The 22,913-nt window shown below is 49.2% G+C and overlaps 1 protein-coding gene across 5 annotated transcripts; it reads right to left on the bottom strand.

Moving 5' to 3' along the window:
• Positions 1–298: 298 nt before the first annotated feature.
• On the bottom strand, positions 299–19,293 carry Ccdc120 (coiled-coil domain containing 120). 5 transcript variants are annotated; one of them, XM_076918894.1, is made up of 11 exons: positions 18,894–19,293; positions 7,865–8,018; positions 7,657–7,747; positions 7,384–7,517; positions 6,081–6,221; positions 5,453–5,738; positions 4,490–4,552; positions 4,003–4,177; positions 3,774–3,872; positions 1,806–2,720; positions 299–1,353 (listed from the first exon to the last, which is right to left on the bottom strand). In XM_076918894.1, exons 3-11 carry the CDS (start codon positions 7,703–7,705, stop codon positions 1,239–1,241), a joined length of 1,977 nt encoding a protein of 658 aa, XP_076775009.1. In that variant the 5' UTR covers positions 7,706–7,747; positions 7,865–8,018; positions 18,894–19,293; the 3' UTR covers positions 299–1,238. The 5 variants fall into 5 exon arrangements, with proteins under 5 accessions (XP_076775009.1, XP_034342072.1, XP_034342074.1 ...); XM_034486181.2 differs by having other exon boundaries at positions 19,134–19,293; XM_034486183.2 differs by lacking the exon at positions 18,894–19,293 and adding an exon at positions 10,826–11,677 and having other exon boundaries at positions 4,003–4,174.
• Between the last annotated feature and the right edge of the window lie 3,620 nt (positions 19,294–22,913).

The following is a 22,913-nucleotide window of genomic DNA, read 5'->3' as shown; positions in this document are numbered from 1 at the left end:
TTGTGGATGTAAAGATCCACCTTTATTCCAATACAGGTGGATCTCTGTACAAGGCCAGTGAGTACAAGTACATAGTAAGTTCCAGGCAAGTTAGGGCTGAACACTAAGTTCCTGGTCTCATATATGTGTGTGTGTGTGTGTGTGTGTGTGTGTGCACGCACACACACACATATACATATATACACACATATATATACACATACATACACATATGTGTGTATGTATGTATATGTATATATGTATGTATACACACACACACTGACTTAACTAGAGGTGAACAAATACAGAATCAATCAAGTTCAGTTTATACATTTATTATAGAAACCCCCTTCCAGTGTGAGTAGTGTCTTGGGCCCAGATCCATTGGTAAAAAAAGAAAATTTTAAACACCAGGTAACGGGGGTAGGGGAACCCCCAGCTCCAGAAAGTCACAGACAATATAGAAAACACAGCTCGTGTGGATTCATTTAAAAAGTGGTAAATAGAAGGACTGCCAAGGAGGACATGATGTGGCCTGTGGCCCATGGCCAGATGTCACCTGAGGGTTTTACTGGCATGTACTACTTGCCAGGTTTAACCACTGCAGCATCCCAGGATGCAACATACTCAAATGGCTCTGTTTCTTGACAACCTTTTGTATGGCCTTCTGACGGGGGAAGGTCATCACAGAGGCTATGGGCAGAGACAGAGACATAGCTTCTTCAGGTACCCCACTTACACTTCCATCCTTCCAAATGTGGACAGAAGCCCATCTGCTCGAGGACTCTAGCGGGAGGAGGCAGGGAGTTCTGTTCACAGCAGTCTCCCAGCCCCGAGACTCTATATGGTCCATTTTGTTGAGGCAGGGTGGTGGCTCTGGAATGGAACAGGCTGGGCATGGGGACAGGAATGAACCCAACCAGGAATGAGCTCACAGTTTCTCTTTTATAAAATACCTAGTGTTGGGCAAAGACAGTGAATACTAAATCACAACTGTAAACAGAAATGGAGGAAGGGGCACAGTCCCCACACCGTCATCCCCCTCTTTGAAGCTAGCTGGGGCTCCCCAGTCCCCCAGCACAGGATGAGAAGAGAAGCAAGGGTATCAGACATCTTCCTGGGCCAAAAAAGAAGCCAGGGGTCCTGTGAGATCAGGCCGTTGTCCTTCAGGACCAAGAGCAACCCTATCTCAGGGCTCATCGAGGTTGACTGTGTGCTCCTCAGACTGGAGTCTGTCCAGACCGACACAGGGCTTAGGGTCAGACCAGTGTCCCTGGGGTCTGGGTATCAGAACTGGAAGACTGCTCCCCCTCTAGCGTCAGGTCACTTAAACGAGCGCTCAGCTCCGGGGGATACAGGAAATCCGTGTAGTATCTTTAGAAAGGACAGCAGGAATCCGGAAGACAGGTAGGGAAGACAAGGTAAGAGAGGAAAAGACAGATAGGACACACACAGAGAGAGGAAAAGAGCTTGTTAAAGAGGTGGAGACAGGTATAGGACAGCACCTTCAGGTTCTCAAGCATGGAGTAAGCGTGGAAGAGAAAGCCAGGGAGAGAGCACAAGCCCCTTCCTCCCAGTGCCCTGACTTCAAGGCTGTCAGCTGCCACACACTAGGGAATATAGAAAAGCCCTTCTAAAGCTTGGGAAAGAACTCCTGCTACCAACACCCAAGATCCTCCTCACCAGGACCCCAAGGACTAATACATGTCTGATAGTGACTCCATGCCAAGGCTATAGCTCATTGCCTTGTGGTCCCTGCTCCCCGGTCAGGATACCTTCAGCATCTGAATCAATACCCCTACCCATCAGTAAAAGCACCCCCATACCTGCCAGAGACAGGGGGCGCTGTAAAACTCCTGGAGTGCGGGAGCGGTGCCTGGCTGGGAGGGCCATACAGTGCCTGGCCCACCTCATAGCAGCGGGCATGGAGGAAGGGTGTGTGTGTTGGCCCCACGTGCGGGAGCATTGGCCGGCGCTGGGGACCAACAGCCAGTCCCGAGTTCCGGATGTACCAGTCCCGCAGCCCCTCCAGGGCAAGATTCTTGTGGCCACCTCGTTCACCAGCGGGAGGTATCCGAGTGGGTGGGGGCATCCAGAGTAATGGGTTTGGATGCACTTCCAGACCCTCCACAGCCTCTGGGGGCAAGCCACAGGGCTTGGTACGGATGGCACGGGTGTTGGGGTCCTTGCTGCGGAGGAGGGGGCTGCTGCCATCAGCTGCATATATGGGTGGAGGACCTGGGAGCATGGCAAGGAGCCCATCTCTGCGGGAAAGGGGTCCTGGGACTTCAGGAGGAGGCAGCAACTCCCCCCAACCTGCCCCGCCACTACCGCGGGGCAAGCCTCGGTCCAATGAATAGTCCAAGAGGAAGTCTCCACACACAGGTGGGAGCCGGGGGGGCCCACGGGATGCAGGGGCAGCTGAGCTAGGCCTGGCAGCACGAGGAGGGTCTGGGGGGCCAGTAGTACGGGAAGAGAAGGAAGGGACTGGTTGGGGGCGCTCATACAGCACCTCACTGCTCTTGCAAACTGGGGGACCAGCAGCAGGGGGAGCCAGCGGAGCAGGTGGAGATCCAGCTCCCCCAGCAGCTGCGCGGTCCACCAGCAGGGCCTCAGAGCTATTGCTGCGGCGGGTACGAGCTGCGAAGAGGGAAGCCCGATCCGAAGCAGGGTCAGGCCGAGGAAAGCCCATCTGGGAATCCTGACTACCGGACCACTGGCGAGAATGGAGGCCTTCGGGTCTGGAGAGCAGAGGTGAGGTAACAAGGGCAGGGTCAGACAAAGAAGGCAGATGATGAGTGCCCCGACTGCCCCATCTCTTTCTGAGCCTCCACCATCTCTAGATGGGACAAATATTCGAAGTTGTGTTCCTGTAGCTGCTAAGTAGTGCCTGTAATGTAATGGGCCAGCGAGCTTTGCTCCCAAACAGGGAAGCTGGAGCATTGGGCGTGGAAATGTACACGGGGATGGGGTACACGCTCTGAAGGTTATGCTAATGTGTCTGGGAAGCACTAACTAAGGAAGGGCACACCCAGGCACTGTTCTGTTTCCAGAGGGGATTCCTACTCTCCCGCTAAGGTTATCCTTAAGGCTGCTTGGTACCTCCTGAAGGAAGTCCTAGGCCTTATGCCTGGAATTAAAGGCCTTGCTGAATTCTAACCCACCATGTCTATTAACCATCCATCCCCAAACAATTGTCCCACCATGCACAGAATGTAGGCCCCCCCCAAACACAGGGCTTCTGTTCACATCATGGGAAAAAACAGACATTTAAGCATTTAGGGAACATCACAGTATAGTGCTTCCAGGCTGACACTAGATTCAAAATATTTCCTTGGTTTCAAACATCAGAATGCCGGTTTGCTCACAGGTTACCTAATTAACCTTTCTGTGCTTCCGTTTCTACATTTATAAAATGCAAATAATAGCATCTCCTCCAAGGGATCTTAGGATGATTGAAGGAGTTACTATCCACCACAAATGCTATTGGTTATTAGTAGACAGTAGGCATTTGGTACATGCTACCCAACATGCACTGTACCTGTGTCTTTCAAAGGCAGATGTTACACTCCACAAATGAGGAGACAAAGATTCAGAGAAAGAAAATGACTTGTCCCAGACAACATGGGAAAGCACGCACTTTCACACCTCTACCTCCAATTCCCACTCGGACTTCTTTCCACCGTTCAAAGGCCAGCTGCCCATGTCCCACACCTCTGGGTATTCAACATCTACAGTTAGAACTAAAGTTTTCCTCCTCTGATATTCAGACCCACCCTCAAGAGTCCCCTTACTTGCAGAGCCGGGGGCCACTGCCCCGGGTGAGGACAGGGGTGGCAGGCACACTTCGCCCCTCAAAACTGGAGGCACTCCTGGGCAGCGAGCGTGTGGGGCTAGACAGAGATGGCAGGCCCACATCGGGACCCAGGTTAGAAACTGGACCCACCAGTAGGCCCTCCTGCCAACCCAGGCTCAGGATCCCACTCCTGGTCCCGGGAAAAGGGAAAACAGGTTTCTCTTTACCTGGTGGGGCTGGCCACAGAGTTGCGCCGGCTCTTCAGGTCCCCATAAATATCTGATGGTGGAGGTTTCCATGGGGCTCGTCGCTCGGGGCTCCCCCCAGATACTGCCCGAAACTGGTCCCAGGCTTTTGGTGGTGAGGGGCGCTCCGTTAGAGGGAAGCAGCTATGAGGCTCTTCTGGGTAGAAGGGAAAATAGGGTAAAATTCAACAAGAGAGGGCTCAGAAGGGGCAGGGCAGGCTTAAAGGGGAGGGGCATGTGCTGGGACAGCATTCAACAAGCTAGGGGATGAAGCACAGCAGAACCAGTAGTGTAGAGGCTGACCTGAAGGGGATGGGACAATGGAGGGAGTGACGGGAGAAAGGAAGGATACATAGGGACCTGGGGCATGGCTAAAGTGGAGCTATAGTAGGAGGGGCCGGACAAAACAGGGTATCTTGAGAGGTCCCAGGAGGGGGCTGAGCAAAGGTTAAATGAGGATAGTTCTCACCGTTATCATGGCTGGCCCCTGACTCTGAGAGAGAGCTGCTCTCCGAGTGCAGAACGACATCCTCTACAGGTGAAGTGGAGAAGCAACCTATCAGTCAAGGTCTGGGTTCTCTCCCCTTACACCACTGGATAGGCACCTTGGTGTAGCCTGCCTAATGACTACTGACTCTGACCCTTCCCCAAGAACCCATCTTTGCCAGACACAGGCATATATATAATTCCAGCTTCCTAGGAGGATTCTTGAAGTGATGTGTGTGTTTGTGTGTATGTGTCCGTGCACACGTGTCTGCGTGTGTGTGTGTGTGTGTGTGTGTGCATGTATGTGTGTATGTGTGTGTTTGTGTGTCACAACTTCAAGGCCAGCCTGAGCAACTTACCAAAATAAAAAGTAAAACCCAAAACAAGGTGCTGGGGAGGTGCCTCAGTACCTAAGAGTGTTTGCTACCCTAGCAGAGGACCTGGCTTCAGTTCTCACACCACCCCTCCCAACAGTGGACAACCCCAGGCGCAAGGGTTCTAAAGCCCCCCGGCCTCCACGAGCACCTGCACACATGCAGTAAACACAAACACACACGGGAGCACATGCATGTAAATCACCATGAATAAATCTTCTTAAAAATTAAGAAGAGAACTAGGGCCGTAGCTCCGTGTGGTAGAATGCTCACCTAGCCTGCTACCGAGAGCTGGGTTCGACCCTACCTACCGCACCTAAAGCATCTACCTTTCCCTCAATTCAAGACCACCATGGGCTTGAGGATTCACCTTCCCGGAGCCTACTGTTCAAGCCTTCTCTTAACCTCACGTCAGGTTATTGCAACTCTCCGTGATGGGTGAGTCCATTAACTCTGCTGGCCTCTCTGCCTTCAACGGCCACTCAGACAATCTACCACGCCCACATACATTAGCCACAGTCCAGTCTCAGGCCCATTTTTTTTCACTAGGGAGATGCTAGGACTCAGCTTACCTTGGCTGAGCTGAGCAAGGCGTGTACCCAGGCAGACACCCTGGGCATTGACTAGTGCTCCTGCAGACAGTGGCAGTGGCTGGAGCACGGGGAGGCCAAGGCGGGCCCGGAAGTCCCTGAGCTGCTCCTCCAGCTCATGCAGCCTTCGAAGTGCATCCACCTGTACCTGGCGCCTGCGCCGCCTCTGTTCCCCGTTGAGGTCTGGGGCCAGGGCCAGGCGGCGGGCAGCAGCTGCAATCTGCTGCTGCACGGACACCTCACGTTCCAGGGCCTCAAGAGCCAGTTCCTGCACAACCCAAAAGGGGAGGAAGAGAACTAATAACAGAAATACTAGGCAGAGTAATGGGAAGTGGGCAGAGCCCATCACACAGGAGGTGGAGCCTGTTCTTGTTAGGGGCAGACCTGTTTGCCTAAGAAAGGAGCTTCTTCATCCTCAGGGGACAGGATGAGGGGCTGGGCCTGTGTATCTTCCTAAAGATGGGAAGCTTATCTTGATAGAGCTTTCAGGCATCAAACGGGGAACTGACCTATTCAAACCCTTTCCTTCCTCAGCTTCTTCCCTCTCCAGGCCATAACTGCCACTGTGCCCTTGCTTGTCTCTGCCCCTCGCCAGCATCATCTTGCTCACCTCAGCAGGACACAAGGAGTGATGTGCTGGGTTTGGGTGTGGTAGAGGGTAGGCACGTGCTACAGGGGGCCTCCGGCGTACCAACTGAGGTCGTTCACCAGGCTCCAATGGGCACTCAGGGGGCAGCTGACCAGTTAGCTCCTGGAAGGAATGGGGACAGAGATTCCACGAGTTAGAGGGATGGCATCAAGTGGGAAGAATCAGAAACTAGTCCTCCCGAGGAGCTTGGCCCTGCTTAAAACTCCACATGGATTAGGTCTCCGCCTCTCAAGAGCTCTGCCACCCAGGGTGGGGCATGTGGACTCAGTGAGTCCTTCAGTGGCCCAAGTCTCTGGGCCATTGAGCATAGGGATCTTGGAAATCTGGAGGCCTGTGTTTTTAGTTTTTATAATTATAAAAGCCCAGACCCTATGATGCAATATGGGGGCTGCATTTTCTGAATCCAATTAAAGAGAGAGAGAGAGTAAGTGTGTGTGTGTGTGTGTGTGTGTGTGTGTGTGTGTGTGTGTGTGTGTGTGTATCTGTGTAGGCCAGAAGCCAATCCTGGATGTTGTTCCACAGAAACAACCCCCCCACACACACACACACACCCTGTCCTCTGTCACTGGCTTGGAACTTACTGATTGGTTAGTCAGCAGGTCAGCAAGCTCCAGCAAGCCCACCTGACCTTCACTTCCTCAGCACTGGGATTTCAGCTCAGCCACCACACCTGGCTCTTCCTTTTTACATGGGTTCTATGGATTGAACTCAAATCCTTATGCTTCCATGGCCAACCAAGCCACTGCCCAGCCCCTGAACGCCATTACTAGCTTAGGCAAAGTATGTGGACACTCACACTACAGTTAGGGGTGGTGGTTCGTGCTGAAAATTCCAGTTCTTGGGGGGGGGGGGCTGAGGCATGGGTGAGAACTATCTGAGACTACAGTGTGAGGTCTAAGCTAGCCTGGGCTACAGAGCGAGACCTTCTCTCAAAAACCAGATGAATGGATGAATAGAGACAGACTAACGGAGGGAAGGAAAAAAATTCCCCTTGTCAGTTCATGATGGATTCTGTTGCCCAATTCTTTAAACAGTTGTTCCTTTTGGGGAGGTGGGATTAAATGATTTGCAAGTAACTATGGGTCTGTATCGCCATATTTCACTGACTCTGAGACCTCTGAGTCAAACTCTGAGGACACACGGTGTACCAAAAACTACTAAATGCCAAGACAAGAGGTTAGGCATCCATCACTGCAGTATGCCTGCCTGGGTCCCCTGGCTCCTCACCCCCTCCTGCATGCCAGCCCTGGGGCCAGGCCCTCACCGCCTCCTGCAGGCACACTTTCCTGAGCTCCTGAAGTTTCAGGCTCAGGGCCTCTTGCAAGGCCCGCTGGCGGTCAAGCAGCCCTCGAAGACGGTCTGACTTCACCTGTGGGGCAGCCTCTCCAAACAGGGCAGCTGCACAGAGGGAGCAAAGGTAAGGACAGCTAGGACATCCTGGAGCAACTGCACGTCCAGGGACCATCCCCTCCCAAGCAGGCACAGGGAGACTCTGGGAGCAGGGAGGGGGCAGTAGGAAGTGGAAGCGGCCACTGACCTGGGGCACTGAAGGTAGGAGAGTTGATCAGCTGACCTTTGACTTCCATCCTTGCACTGTTTGGACCTTGTGGCTGATGGCTGGATAAAGCCTGGCAGTGATACAGCACGGGAGGCATTGAGGAAGCAGACTCCATGGAATCCCCTAGCCCGGCCCCACTCCCCACTCCAGCTACCAATATAAAGTACCCAGGGCCCCACCTGCCTACCTGGCCTTCTCGCTCAGATTCTGTGTCAATGTGTGGACCTGTGTGGCCTGGTGCCTTGATTCCCTTCCCATTGAGTGCTAACACAGTAAGTGGGAAGCTGAGCAGACTTACAACGCCTCCTCAGAGGCCCATAGGCCACAGCCAGGAGTCTCACCTAGGGAGAGAATTAACAGCAGAGAGTCAACTAGGTATAACAACAGTGAGAGCTTCTGCAGCCTTGGGTGCCTGGAACAGCTACCTGCCATGTCACAATGACTCTTTGAAAGCCCTCGGGCAGGAGGTCCATCGTTATTAACTTTCCTTTTGAGATGAGGGGAAGAAAGCACACAGAGGTGAAACAATTCCCCAGTAAAGGGCAGAACCTAGGACCACCTCTTTTACAGAACAGCTCCAACCCCAATTGCCTCTTGAGCGCCTAGGCCCAGCCATCAAGCTTTAGGGACTTTGCCCATGCTGTGGCCACAGTCTAGAGTGCCGTTTCCAGTCTCTTACCACCTGACTCTTGCTTCTCGCTTATCATTTTGGGGCTGTTTCTGTTTTGACATAAGGTCTCACTCTTGTGGCGTAGGCTGGCCTGACAGTCACTGTGTAGCCCATACTGGTCTCGAACTCACGGCAATCCTCCTCCCTTAGCCTCTCACATGCTAGGATTCGAGGTAGGCACTACCACGCCCAGCTCATTCTGGGGCTGAAATGTCCCTTTCAGAAGTGGCCTGAGTGATGTCTTCTCACAACTACTGCTGAACAAGAAGCCGCATCTCCCTGTACCATCATTTAGACAGGAAGCATGTCTGCCCCAGTGTATCGGTAGCTCCAGCACCCCAAGCACTGCTGCACACAGCAAGTAGTCCGCAAACGGATGCCAGCTGGGTGAATAAACGCAAGATAGCTGAGCCAGGCATCCGGGATGGACCTGCATCTATATACTCCTCCTAATTCCATCCTGCTGCCCCAGCCATCAGGCTCCCTCCAGCCCCTCTTCCCTCCCACCCTGTTCGGAGACTAGCTAGCATTCGAAAGTTATCCTGCTGGGATGGGCGGGCGAGAAGCACCATCCTCAGCCAGAGAAAACACATTTACCTACCCTTTTTTTCTGTCCCGAGGAGCCCTGGCTGATCACGGAGCATGCTTTGGCTAGCTGCCCGCCCTCCTTCTGCTTTTCTGGAGTTTGCTCCCTCCCTCCCACATCCTGCTCAGTCCCCAGCTGGGCAAGCAGGTGACATCATCTCCCACCACCTGTCCTAGCCTCCGAGGCAGGTGACTGGGAAGGCCTCTCACGGAGACAGCAGAGTTCTCATTTGAACCTACCTTGAAATCCACAGCTTGTAGTGACGTAGTAGAGCACACCCAGATAATCAAGAAAGCCTAGCGAGAAGCCCCTTCCCCATTTTCACACCATGGGATCATGGGATGTGGTCGAACTGCCTACAAGGTGCCCCCAGTTTTCTCTGCAGTCTTCCTGCTTGTCCCACAGAGTTGGTACCCTTCCCTCAAAGGACTTATGGACTGCCCTCAGCAGCAATGAGGAGCAATTCCGTAAGCCTTTCTTACACACAGTATGTATGCTGCAGAGGTCCTCACAAGGCCACCCATCCGAGGGCCAGCACTTCCAGCATGGTAGGACGTCTTTAATGTCCCATCTCAGCTTCCTCAGTTCCCCCCCCCCCCCCCCCCCGGCTCCCGAAACTCCTACTTTTCCCGGGACCCGTTTTAATTTGTAGAACTTTCCCAAGGCTTACCTGAACCCTCCTCCGCCCCAACAGAAAACTAACTCCTCCTACCTTGGGTCCTTTAACCCCGCTCACCAACATTAGTCTCATGTTTCACTTCAGAGGGCCTGGGTCCTTCCTTCTTTAGAAAATTAGAGTATCCTGGAGTTGACACAGGGTCCAGTCAGGAACCCCGACTCCACCCCATCAGCCTGACCTCAGGGACATAGTTAGGGTATGAGTCATTGGGTCACTAGGCAGGCTAGACACGGGTCAACGCCCCACACCTCCATACCTGACTCAGGAACCTTTGCTTCTAGTCTTCCATGTTCTCTACGCTTACCTTGGGACTTCAGACTGCTTGACACCAGGCAGACACAGTAAGAAGGCAATCTACCACAGCCCAGCATCAATACCACACTTTCACACGAACTTCTGAGACCCTCCGGTCAACACCGGAGCCTTGCCTTGCCATTTTACAGGGTTGGGTTGCAGCAAGAGAGCTACCCAGGGCACATGCGGGGACAGACACACACGCACTCACAAGCAGGCAGGCACAGCAGGTTTTTCAGGTCTGCTCTTCTGACACCACGGCTGAGAAAAATTCCTGGCTGTAATGACTGTTTACAACCGAGATACTTCACCTGGGTGGCACTCCAACACTGTCAATGGGAGCCCCATTTCCGCACCCTGCCTCCACTTGAGCAAATGCACCTCCGTCTGGACCTCTCCCCAGTCCTCCCCCAAATATACAGCACACCCCCTTCTATCGCTCTGGGTGAACAAACGGAGGGATGAGCAGATACAAATGCCTGAACAATGGTTCAGTTCATCTTTTCTGACGCACTAGTCCTAATAAAAAGGCTACACTGAAAAGAGGAAGGAGCCGAGAACAGAGGGCTGAGTCTCTGCACTGTTCCTTCTCCTCCAATTTCCAACCAAGAATTACTTTGTATCAAGAAAGGAAAATGGACATGTGAGAATATGCCCTGCTCCCCCATCCTCCCGACGGAACAGTACCCTTCCTATCGATCCTCCCGTACGGAACAGTACCCTTCCTATCGATCCTCCCATACGGAAGAGTACCCTTCCTATCGATCCTCCCGTAAGGAACAGTACCCTTCCTATCAATCCTCCCGTACAGTACGGAACAGCACCCCTCCTCTCACCAACTATATTGTCAGAGTCCTTCCTCCTCAGATCCCGATCTCTGGAAGGGAACTTCCTTGGCCCACCGCTCCCCAGTACTCACCAATGCCAGAGTGCTGGATGGCAGCCTCGGATATCTCAAAAAGAATACTTGTCTCATCCAGGCCCTAGCTTTCCCGGCAGTAGAAGTGAACAGCAGTGACTGCCGGCTTGGCTACCTCCCACTAGGTAAAGGCCCAACCTACCTGGACAGGAATGGGGTTGGCCCACACCTTTTAACCCTTACCTGCCCGCTTCCAGGGCTAGGGCCACCCCTGGGAAGGCAGTCTTGGGAGCCAGGTGCCTCAGGGTGCCCAACATGGTCAAGGAGAAAGCATAGAACGTTCTCCTCACTGCAGATATCTAAGAGAAAACTGGGGAAGGCGCTCTAAGAATTGTGGAAGGAGCCACTGCCCAGATCCCCAGGCCACTGGAGCCTGCCTACACAAGGTAGCACCTCGGGGCATGGGGGTTAGGAAACTGAGACAGACAGACAGACAGACAGACAGACACACACACACACACACACACACACACACACACACACACACACACGTCTTGGGACAATTTCTCCCATAATTAGGATAGTGATTTTTCTAAGTTGCAGAGAGAAGTTAACGTTTCTAAGGAGAGACCAGATCTTAAGACAGTCCCACCTTCCATACTCCAGGAACAAATAGTCCTAGTAAACACCATAAAATCTATACCCTACAAACCTGAGGTATGGCCCAGAAACAGCCTCCTCTGAACCATGTTACAAATGGGAAGCCGAGGCTTGGCAAAAGTAAAGAGGCCTGACAGAGAGCATACTAACATAAAGGCCTAAGAAGGAGCCAGGCTGGGGAGGTGAGCACCTTCCTTTAATCCCAGCACTCAGGAGGCAGAGGTAGGCAGATCTGAGTTTGAGGCCAGCATGGTCTACAGAGCTAATTCCAGGACAGCCAGGGCTACACAGAGAAACCCTGTCTCGGGAAAAAAAAAAAAAAAAAAAAAAAAAAAAAAAACAAAACAAAACAGAAGACTTGACTTCTTTATCTGTGTTCTCCCCCTTAACATTTCTAGCCTGGAGCAAAGCTTTACACCAGACAAGGACATTGAAAACTCTGAGTCCCTACAATGCCCCTCAACACAACCCTACCTGGGCTCTGAACCTGTCCAGGGCACATACCAAACATTCTGTACTCCAGGTAAGACAATCTATTCTGTGACCTCAGAACCCAAACCTAACCCCTACAACAGCCCTGGCCATGTGTGACCAGGGAGAATTATTCCAGGATGGGGAGGAGAGCCTAGAGAAGAGTCCCCTCGGGCACATGCTATTAAGCCTGGGGCACCCACCTTTCTTCCCGGTTGTGAAATTTATGTGTGGAACACAAAGGACCCTTTCATCTTTCTCCTCCCCTTTCACTCCTTTGGTATGCATACTTCAGGCTGGAGATCAGCTAGTTGCATACTGGTGGGGACATCCTCTTAGCAGCCATGGACTCCTCCCCCACCCCCTTGCAGGAGGCCACCAAGTATGTTGGGAAAATGGATTTCTTTTTGTTTTTGTTTTTGTTTGTTTTTTTTGAGACAGGGTTTCTCTGTGTAGCCCTGGCTGTCCTGGAACTCTCTGTAGACCAGGCTGGCCTCAAACTCAACAGAAATCTGCCTGCCTCTGCCTTCTGATTACTGGGATTAAAGGCATGTGCCACCACTGCAGCTATCTGAGGAACATTGATATTTATAACCCAGGACAAGAAAGATGAAAAATTAGGCAAATAATTCAGAAAGAGCCTCAGAGTTTAGGTTACCTCATCTGTAAAATGGACAAAATAGACAACAGGGGCCAAAAGAACATGTAACTCACACCAAATCACTAATGGTCGATCATAAGAACAATAAATTTGGAGTTAGAGAGCTGGTTCAATAGTTAAAGGGTATATACTGCTCTTCCAGAGGACCTGAGTTCGATTCCAAGCATCCTCCTATAAATCCAATCCAAGGGGAATCTAACATCTCTCAGGGTACCTGTGCACATGCACTCCCCAAACACCTACAGGGTTAAAAGTTCCTCATTTAAATTTTTTTTAAGATTTTATTTATTTTTCTTTTTTTTTTGAGACAGTGTTTCACTGTGTAGCCTTCAGTGTCCTGGAACTCACTGTGTAGACCATACTGACCTCAAACTTATAGAAATCCGACTGCCTCTGCCTCCCTAATTCTGGGATTAAAGAAGTATGTGCCACCATGCCCAGTTTATTTTATATGTATGAGTGTTAGCCTGATTGTATGTCTGGGTACCACGTATCTGCAGTACCTGTGGATGCCAGAAGAGGGCGACAGACTCCAAGACTGGAGCAACAAACCATCGTGTTGCTGTTGGAAATTGAATCTGGCTCCTCCGGAAGAGCAGCCAGTGTTTTTAATTGCTGAGCCTTCTCTCCAGCCACAACAATTTGAACAATTTTGTTTGTTTTTTAAAAAGACTTATTTATGTTATCTATGTGACTACACTGACATTCTCCTCAGACACACCAGAGGAAGGTACCAGATCTCTTACAGATGGTTGTGAGCCACCATGTGGTTGCTGGGAATTGAACTCAGGTCCTCTGGAAGAGCAGTCAGTGCTCTTAACTGCTGAGCCATCTCTCCAGCCTGTCTGTCTGTTTTTTAAAAGACAATAAATCTGAGGCCTGGGATACCTGGCTTAGTGATTAAGAGTACTTACTCTTCTAGAAGACTGGGGTTTGCTTCCCAGCATCCATATCAGGCGGTTCACAACGGTCAACTCTAGCTCTAAGGAATACAACACCCTCTTTCTGCCCCCGTGGGTACCAGTATACAGGTGACACACTGACACAGATACATACACAAAAATAAAAACAAACCTTAACACCTGGCGGTGGTGGCAGCACAAGTCTTCCTTTAACCCCAGCACTCAGGAGGCAGAGGCAAGGGGATCTCTTGAGTTCAAGGCTAGCCTGATCTATATATAGAGTGAGTTCCAGGACAGCCAAGGTTATGCAGAGAAACCCTGTATCGAAAAACCAAAAAGAAAACCCTTTACTAGTAACAACAACAATAATAAAAAAAATTCACAGACGTATACTAGTTTAAAAGGAAGTAGGGGGGATATAGTAAGTAGACAAGGGGGGCTGAGCCCGCACACACACCATTGCCCTCTTCAAGATGTTTTTTTCTCAGTTCTGGAAATTGAACCTAGGGCCTGGAGCACGCTAAGCAAGCATTCCCCCTCCCCGGCTATAACCCTACTGCACAATTTCAACAGGCTAGAGGATGGTCTGAACCTCTAAACATACATGAACCCTGCACAAATTGTAAACGGTGAGTCAAGGAGTTAACTCTTATTGTCACTCACAGTGACAGTATGTGGCTGCTTGCTTTTCTGTGCCTCTATGTCCCCATCTGTTAAAGAGGGAAACTGGGGTTGTGAAGGAAACATTATATGAATTCAGAGTCCTCAATGTTAAATTATAAAACAGTTAACTGCCAGGCAAGGAGGCCTTTAATCCCAGCACTCTATAGGCAGAGGCAGGCAGATCTCTGTTAGTTTGAGGCCAGCCTGGTCTACAAAGCAAGTTCCAGGCCAGCTTCATAGTGACCCCCTATCAAAAACCAAAATTATAAAATGGTAACGGATACCCATAGAGTTGTTCCAAGCAACTGAATTTACAGCTTGCTAGGACACAGCAACTGGCTGGGTATTAGTACTTGAAGTGTATCGCTGTTAGTCGCTGTTAATAATGACGAGTGTTCCTCCCCACAGAATCCAGCGGATATGTTTGGATGCTTCTTTTGAGACAAAGCTGGATCATTCAGTCTCACCCAATAAATCTGAAACAGATGTTTGTTTGTTTGTTTTTTCTTTTCTTGGGTAACCTTGTCTGAATTCTCACTATCCAAAAATCAAGAACTGAAAGTATTCATGGAGGCAGCCAAAGAGATGTCTTAGCAAGGAAAAACACTCATGAAGCCAGCCTGACAATGTACATTTGGATCCTTAGAACTCATATAAAAGCCAGACAGAAGGCTGAAGGTCTGTAATCATAGCACTCCCACAAGATAGCAGGCAGTGATGGGATTCCCCTGAAACGTGGGCCAACCAGCCTGGAATACACGGCAAATGAGAAACCCTACCTCAACTGAGTTAGAGGCCTAGGACCAACATCTAAAGTTTTCCTTTGACTTCCACACGCGAGCCCTCACATACAAGGACACACATACACAAAATAAACAGAACCAGCAAGCAGGATAGGTAAAAAGGTGCTTGCCACCAAGCCTGAAGACTGAGTTCAACCCTTAGAACTCAACATGGTGCCAGAAGCCAGCTGACTCCTGAAGCCTGTCCACATCCGCAGGTTTGCCTGTGTGCCTGTGTGCGAACTCGTGTTCTCTCTCATTCATTCTCTCTCTCTCTCTCTCTCTTTCTGTGTGTGTGTGTGTGTGTGTGTGTCTGTTTCTCTCTCACACACACAAGCATTCCTTACTTCCACATATGAAATAAACATAAAACATTTTATATAAAAATTTTCTATAAAGAACTAAACATATTCAGATGCACTTGAGATAGATAGAGCTGGTATGTCAGCCTCTAAATTCTCCCTCCTTGCCAAAAAGCAGACATATTTGAAAGAGGTGTCTCCCCCCAACACACATACACACAAACACACACACACACACTGTCTGTCTATCTGTCTGTCTCTGTTATGATTTAAAATGTAGGAACTGGGATAGGTGTGATACATGCCTGTAATCCCAGCACCAGGGAGGATAAAACAGGATGATCTGGAATCAGTGCCTGCTAGCGATGAAACTGGGGGTCTTGGGAATGGATTTCTGAGGAAGATCCCTAGCTCCTGAAAGTATTTTCTAGTCAGCCATCACCTGAACTCATCTTCCTATATAAAAACAAAATACCTTCAGATAACTTAGTGTTTTTCACTAGTGAACTCCTGAAAGTCTTCCTCTATGGAAACTTATCTACCAAATAGCTTGGGACAGCAAGAAAGCTCCAAGTTGGTAGTAGGCCTATATAAATGTTCTGGATAAATAAACTGGGTCTCGCATTCCTTACTCATACTTAAGAGTCAAGGAAACTAACACATTAGCCTCTAGTTTTTCTCCCTATTTATCCTCAAAATCAATGATTTGGACAGCACAGGAATCTCATTCTCTTGTCACTACCATTTGGGCCTGAACTTTTATTTATTTTCTCCACAACACTAAAGATGAAACTTATCCAGCTTAACCCTGAGCCACTGCGTTTGTTCGTTTGTTTTTTGTATTCTCTGAACACAGTCTCACTATATAACCCTGGCTGTCCTGGAACTCACTCTGTAGAACAGGCTGGGTCTCACATTCAGAGATTTGCCTGCTTCTGCCTCCCAAACACTGAGATTAAAAGTGACAACTACCTTTAAAGTGGTTTAGCTTCCCACTTTAAAAAAAATATGTCTTGCCATGTCCTCTGCATCTATGTAGGATAGCTTTCAGTTTACTTTTCAGGTTTTTGTTTGTTTGCTTGGTTGGTTTTGGAGATGGGGTTTCTCTGTGTAGCCCTGGCTGTCCTGGAACTCATTCTGTAGATCAGGCTGGCCTTGAACTCAGAGATCTGCCTACCTGTGCCTCCTGAGTGCTGGGATCAAAGGTGTGCGCCACCACCACCCAGCTTCAGTTTAGTACTTGTATAGGACTCCTGAGTGTGTAAATGAGTTAGGCCTCTGACTCTTGTGCCTTTTCTTGAGGTCTTTTCCTTCTATTGGTTTACTTTGTCCAAGTTCAATGTGATTTTTTTTATCTTATTATATTTTATTTTGTCAAAAAATATCAAAAGGGCCCAGTGTGGTGACACACCTTTTTAATCCCAGCACTCCAGAAGCCAAGGCAGACAGATCACACTGTGAGTTTGAGGCTAGCCCTGTCTACAAATCAAGTTACAGTACAGCCAGGGCTGTTATACAGAGAAACTCTGTTTCAAAAGAAAATAAAAATACATAAAAGTATTCTGGAGGGGGTGATGTGTCTTGCCAGGCATTGCAGCACACTCCTTTAATTCTGGCACTCAAGAGGCAGAGGCAGGTGTATCCCTGTGAGTTCAAGGCCAAACTGGTGTATATAGGGAGTTCAAGACCAACTACAATTACATAGTGAGACCCTGTCTGAGAAACAAACAAATAAACGGTGGGTCTTGCTATTTCTTGAGATGAACAAGGACTTCTGGGATCAAGTGACCCTCCCAACATCTGCTTCTTGGGTAGCTTGTGATACAGATGCAGGAATGAGCCTGATTTCAATATCCAGCAACAGTCACTGCCTATGCCCTACACACTCACACAGATGGAGGAGATGGCTTTAGCACCAAACTGTTTCTTGATAACTTCATGAGGGAAAGGGATAAACCCCTTCTCTCATCCTACCCCTACCAAGTCCTGAAGTCTGTGACCTAGAAAAGGGTCCTGTTTTGTTTTGGTTTTGCCAGTTCCCGAAGAGCAGAGAGCATCCCCTAAGATCAAAATCAGGTGAAGCAGATACCATGACTTCAAAGATTCATACATACCCTCTGTCTGTCTCTTAACCTAGTACGCTTTCGACCTCCATAACTCCCATACCCAACATGGGACAGTCCCCAATATAGAAAGGCTGGAAACACGATCCAGACCTCTCAGACTCCCAGAGAGTCAATGAATAATTTAGGCTGTTCTTTCACATTTGGGGAGAGCAGGGAGGTGTAGGAACATTTCCATGCACTCCTGGGGCAGGAAGAGAAGTGCAAGCTCCACGTGAGATCACTAGGATGGAGATGGGGGAGGGGGGAAGTCCCATACAAAAACTCCACCTGCCAACACAGAGCTTACAAGCCTACTTGTTCCTGTTAAAAGCAGTATTAAGGAACACACTTTAGGAGCCCTGGGGACAACAGAGCCTTCAAGTTCTGAGGCAAGGCATAATGAGATCCAGAGTGCAAAAGGGATGGAAAATGGGTGTTAGGAAGGAGGAGTGGCTGAGTATGGGATGTAAAACAGAAAAGGTCCCTATTTGATGGAGATCAAAGGCAAGCAGGCACCAGTTATGGTGGGATATATCTGTAACCCTAGCACTCTGGAGATGCAGACAGAATGATTCCAAGTTCCAGACCAGCTTGGGCTACATTGTGAGATCCTGTCTAAAAATAAAGGTACATACTCCCAGCACTCATTAGGCAGAGGCAAACGGATCCCATCAGCAGTTTGAGGCCATCCTGGACTACATAGCAAGTTCCAAGACAGTCAAGGCTACATACACAAATCCTATCTATAAAGCAGAAGAATACGGGCAAAACAGGATGCTGGGTAGAAGACTGGGGTTCAGAAGAGGACAGAAAGTACGAGGAGACAACCAACCAACGGTCTAGAACAATAGCTAGAAGGTATGACTGAGATAAGCCAAGCCGGTGAGCAGCAGGTTCAAGGCGAGGTCAGGAACAAGAAAAGACCAGGGCAGAAGGAAGACAGGGATGCGATGCGGTGGTGCTGCTGGGACAGAAAAAGGGAAAACGGCAGGAGACATAAGAGGTTGTGTAAAGGTAGTGAGTGACCCATGATGAAGATGAGCAATGGAGGGAGGGCACAGTAGGGGGGAGCATTACAAAAGTCAGAGGTCAGCAATCTGGATAGAACTGGAACAAATTAGGGTTACAGAGTGTCAGAACATTTGATTGGAAGGGATTCAGAGACTGGATAAGCATTTTAAGAACACTGTGGTCAAGCATCAGACCAGAATCAGAGTTAGTGCTGGGCATCGAAACAAGGGCTTCGGAGATAGAATAGGGTCAAGCAAGGAAGGATCTGGCCAAAGACAAACCTGGTTGGGGTCGGGAATCAGAACTGGACGGACAAAGAAGGGGTTCAAGATCATACCACGCCAAAATATAGTTAGGTCAGGGGTAGAACTGAAGGTTCTGGGCCAAGGTTGCCAGGACTAGGACTTTGGGGTTTAAAAGAGATGTCGCCAGGTCAGACAGGGGTCAGGGGTGAGGGCATAGGGTCAGAGGGTGTAGGTGCGCGCGCAGGTCCATCCCTGTGGGCGTTTCCAGGACTCGTCCCCCCCAGTCCCCCCCCCTCTTCTCCTGGTAGGAACGGTTGGTTACTCACCGAGGGTCCTCTCACTGCCGCGCAGGTGGGGTCCGTAGAGGCCCAAAGGGATCTAGTGGGCGCGCCTTCCCTCGCAGCGCCCCGCTCGTCCCTAGGCGTGCGCCTCCTCGCCTGCTCCCTACCTCTGGGCCGCGTTTGACCGCACGCACAAGCGTTAGCCTTCAGGGGCAGATGGGGGACCCCCGGATGATGGGGGAGATGCAGTGGCCCCGCCGTGGGCGGCGGCCCCGCGCCCCTCACCTTTAACTCAGGACGTCCGTCTCTGGCTGCACAGACACCTCCTCCGCTGAGCGCGAACCTAGGGGCTGGAGGACGAGGGGGGCGGGGCGCGGGACCACAGCAGCGGCAGAGACAAAGTGCGCAGGCGCCAGCTTGGGTCTTAGGTTTTCCTGCTTTGGGAGCACCAGGAATGAAGAAGAAGCGGGGAGTTTGTGCGCACGCGCTTTTTTGGGCGGCAGAGCTTTAAGCCACACCCCCTAGGTGAGCCGCCCGGATCCTCTGACTCCAAGTCACTCTTCCCCAAGACAATATCCCAAATTCTATCTATAAGCCTTTATCACGCCTCTAAAGTACTCCCAAAAGCTCCTATTGCCGTCTCCTAGATGCTCCCCCAAACGACCTTCCATCATCCTCCAAATTTTATCTCCAAAGTACTGTCTGGTCGCAAGCAATACCTTTAGGCTAGGCCATTGTATGCTGTCATTAGCCTGCACCAACATACAATTCTATTGATCAAGCATGCAGAAATCATTTATTGACCCTAGGTTAGACCTTCAAGTTAACCTCCATGGATGTCAAAATTGCATACACAATTTTTTTTCATAGCACGCCTTGAGGGTATGTACTTCAAGTTACACTCTTTACATCTGAATTGCACCCCCAAATCACTTCCCATTGTTCCCTCAACTGTTAATCCCAAACAGGACCTCAGTCCACCCTTTATCAATACTCAGTCTGCACCAATAAACTGCCATCCATAGCCTCCAAACTATTCCTTCTTCATTATCCTGAATGGACCCTCAAAGCCAATAACTTCCAAACAGCATTTATATTAATTATTCACTCACTTGCAGTGCCAAGAATTTCAGGAATCCAGGGCCTCATATGTAATAGGTCAGTGCTCTATCAGTGAAAAAAAAATGCCAAAACTCCAAATATCACTACTAAATCCTAAATTCATGGTGCATGGCAAACACCTGCTGACCTCGCTCTCTGTAATCTCCACACCACCCTCTGTTGAGTGGGTTATTCAAGAACCTGCAACGTCACCCCAAAGATCTCCAGTTATGTTCAATATAGACTCCACCTGCACCTCTAGTTGCTTCCAACTGTCATTGGTTTAAGTGCAGAGCATGCTCCATGGACACCCCACCAAAACAAGCCACCTTCCACTAACAGACCATTCTATCTCTACAAAACTTCCTTTGTTGTTTTTTGTTTGTTTGGGGGATGAGGTCCCGTGAAATACAAGTTGATTCCCAATTCTAAGTAGTCAAAGATAGTCTTGAACTTCTGATCCTCCTACCTCCACCTCCTGAGCCATATCCCTCGACTTTTTCCCACTTTTCTTTTAAGTGTTTATTTATTTTATGCATATGAGTATTTGTTGCTGTCTTCAGACATACCAGAAGAGGGCATCATCATATTGATGCTGGGAATTCAACTCAGGAGGACCTCTGGAAGAGCAGTCAGTACTCTTAACCACTGAGCCATCTCTCCAGCCCCCAACTTTTCCCCACTTTTAAAGACAATTTCATGTGGCCTAAGATGGCCTGGGCCTTGCTGCGTGACTGAGGATGATATTCAACTCCTGATCCATTAAGCTGGAGAGATGGCACAGATGGTTACAAGCAGCGGCTGCTATTCCAGAAGACCTGGGTTTGGTTCCCAGCATTCATATGGTGGTCCATGCAGATGGTGCTCACACAGACATGCAGGCAATACAGACATACATGTAAAAACAAAAGAAATAAATGAATTAAAATCAACTCCTTAGCCTCTCACCTCCACCATCCCAATAAAGTCCCAATTTCACTTCTAGACAACCACAAATCAACTGTCTATAGATTTCCTTTATCCTAGACCTTCTATATAAGTGTAATGTGTAGATTTTTAAAATATTCATTTTTATTTTATGTATATGAATGTTTTGCCTGCCCATATGTGTAGATGTGTACAACATACATTCAACGCCTGTAGGGGCCAGAAGAGGGCACCAGCTGCCCTAGAATTAGACATACACATGGCTCTGAGCCTCCATGTGAGTCCTGGACAAGACCAGCAAGTGCTCCTCACTGTGGGCTCATCTCTCTAGCTCCAATTTGTAGATTTGGAGGGGTGGGTTGTTTGTTTATTTTGTTTTGTTTTTGGAGACAGGGTTTCTCTGTGTAGCCTGGCTGTCCTGGAACTTGCTCTGTAGACCAGGCTGGCCTCAAACTCAGAGATCCACCTGCCTCTGCCTCCCAAGTGCTGGGATTAAAGGTACGCACTGCCACCCCATCCCCCATTCCCACCCAGGGCTGTAGATGTTTTAATGTCTAGCTTAGCATAAGGTTTGGGGGTGCCTGTGATCATTTTTTTTTTGAGACATGGTCTCACACTGTGTGTCCCATGCTAACCTGAGCTCTTTGTGCTGCTTCTGCCTCAGCCTCTCAAAAGAGCTTTACCATAGCTCAGGTTTTGAAGGTGTATACACATTATAGCATGTAACAAGTAGTCTCTCCTTTGTTTTTTTATTTTATGTATATGAGTGTTTTGCCTGCACGGATGTGTAGATGTGTACAACATGCATTCAGCGCCTGTAGGGGCCAGAAGAGGGCACCAGCTGCCCTAGAATTGGACATACACATGGCTCTGAGCCTCCATGTGAGTCCTATCACTCACTATCAGATTTCAGCTATAAAGCAGAATGGCTCCCTGAAATTCACACACAGGCACACAAACATTCAGAGGGCTTTTTTTTAATGTTAAAAACAAACCTAAAAATAAATACAAAAACAAACAAACAAAACGTCCAAAGATATCCCAAAATGCTTTTTAACAATGCATAACATCATTGACTCCAAACTACTTTACAATAATTATGTCACCTCTAAAATTGCCCAAGAGCCCCGACTCTGCCTGGAAATACTCCCTAACTACCTTTCCCAAATCTCACAACTATGCCCACAAACTATAAAACTGTAATCCCAAACTATATTGTTTAATGATTTTCATGCCTAACTTGTCTAGCTCTGAGTGTGTGTGTGTGTATGTGTATGTATGTGTGTGTGTTCTTTGTCTCTCTATGCTTTATTTCTGACAATCCTGCCTTTCTTTTCCTCCTTTGCTTTCCTTTCTTTTTTCCTTCTTTCTTTCTTTTCTATTCTTTGTTGTTTTGCAGACAGGGTTGCTCTACAAAGCACTGGTCGTCCTAGAACTCTGTAGACCAGTCTGGCTTCTGCCTCTGAGTGCTGGAATTAAAGGTGTGCCCCCATGATATCTCTCTCTCTCTCTCTTTTTTTTTTTTTTTTTTTTTTTTTGGTTTTTCGAGACAGGGTTTCTCTATGTAGTCCTGGCTGTCCTGGAACTCACTCTGTAGACCAGGCTGGCCTCGAACTCAGAAATCCGCCTGCCTCTGCCTCCCAAGTGCTGGGATTAAAGGTGTGCGCCACCACTGCCCAGCCTCTTATCTTCTCCCCCTTCTCTGTCTCTGTCTCTCTCTAGCTCACTCGCTCAGCTCTCTCTCTCTTGAGATAGAGTCTCCTATAGCCCAGGCTTGTCTCAAACTTACCGAAGATCCTGCTGCCTCTCTATCCACCTTCTAAGGAGTGAGATTGCAGACATTTACCATCATACCAGGCTGGAAGCTTCCAGGCCACCCACCCAGGTGAACGGAGCATAGCCACAGGAAGAAGAGAAGATCCTACCTCAAGAGTGGAAGAAAAGTACTGACTCCTGAAAGCTGTTCTCCAACTTTTGTATGTTTACTTCTTTCTGAACACACACACGTTTAAAGCCCTAAAATCAGTTTTTCTCAAC

The sequence above is a fragment of the Arvicanthis niloticus genome, chromosome X (assembly GCF_011762505.2).
Source record: "Arvicanthis niloticus isolate mArvNil1 chromosome X, mArvNil1.pat.X, whole genome shotgun sequence".
Lineage (NCBI taxonomy): Eukaryota > Metazoa > Chordata > Mammalia > Rodentia > Muridae > Arvicanthis > Arvicanthis niloticus.
This window is presented reverse-complemented; position numbering and strand designations above follow the sequence as displayed.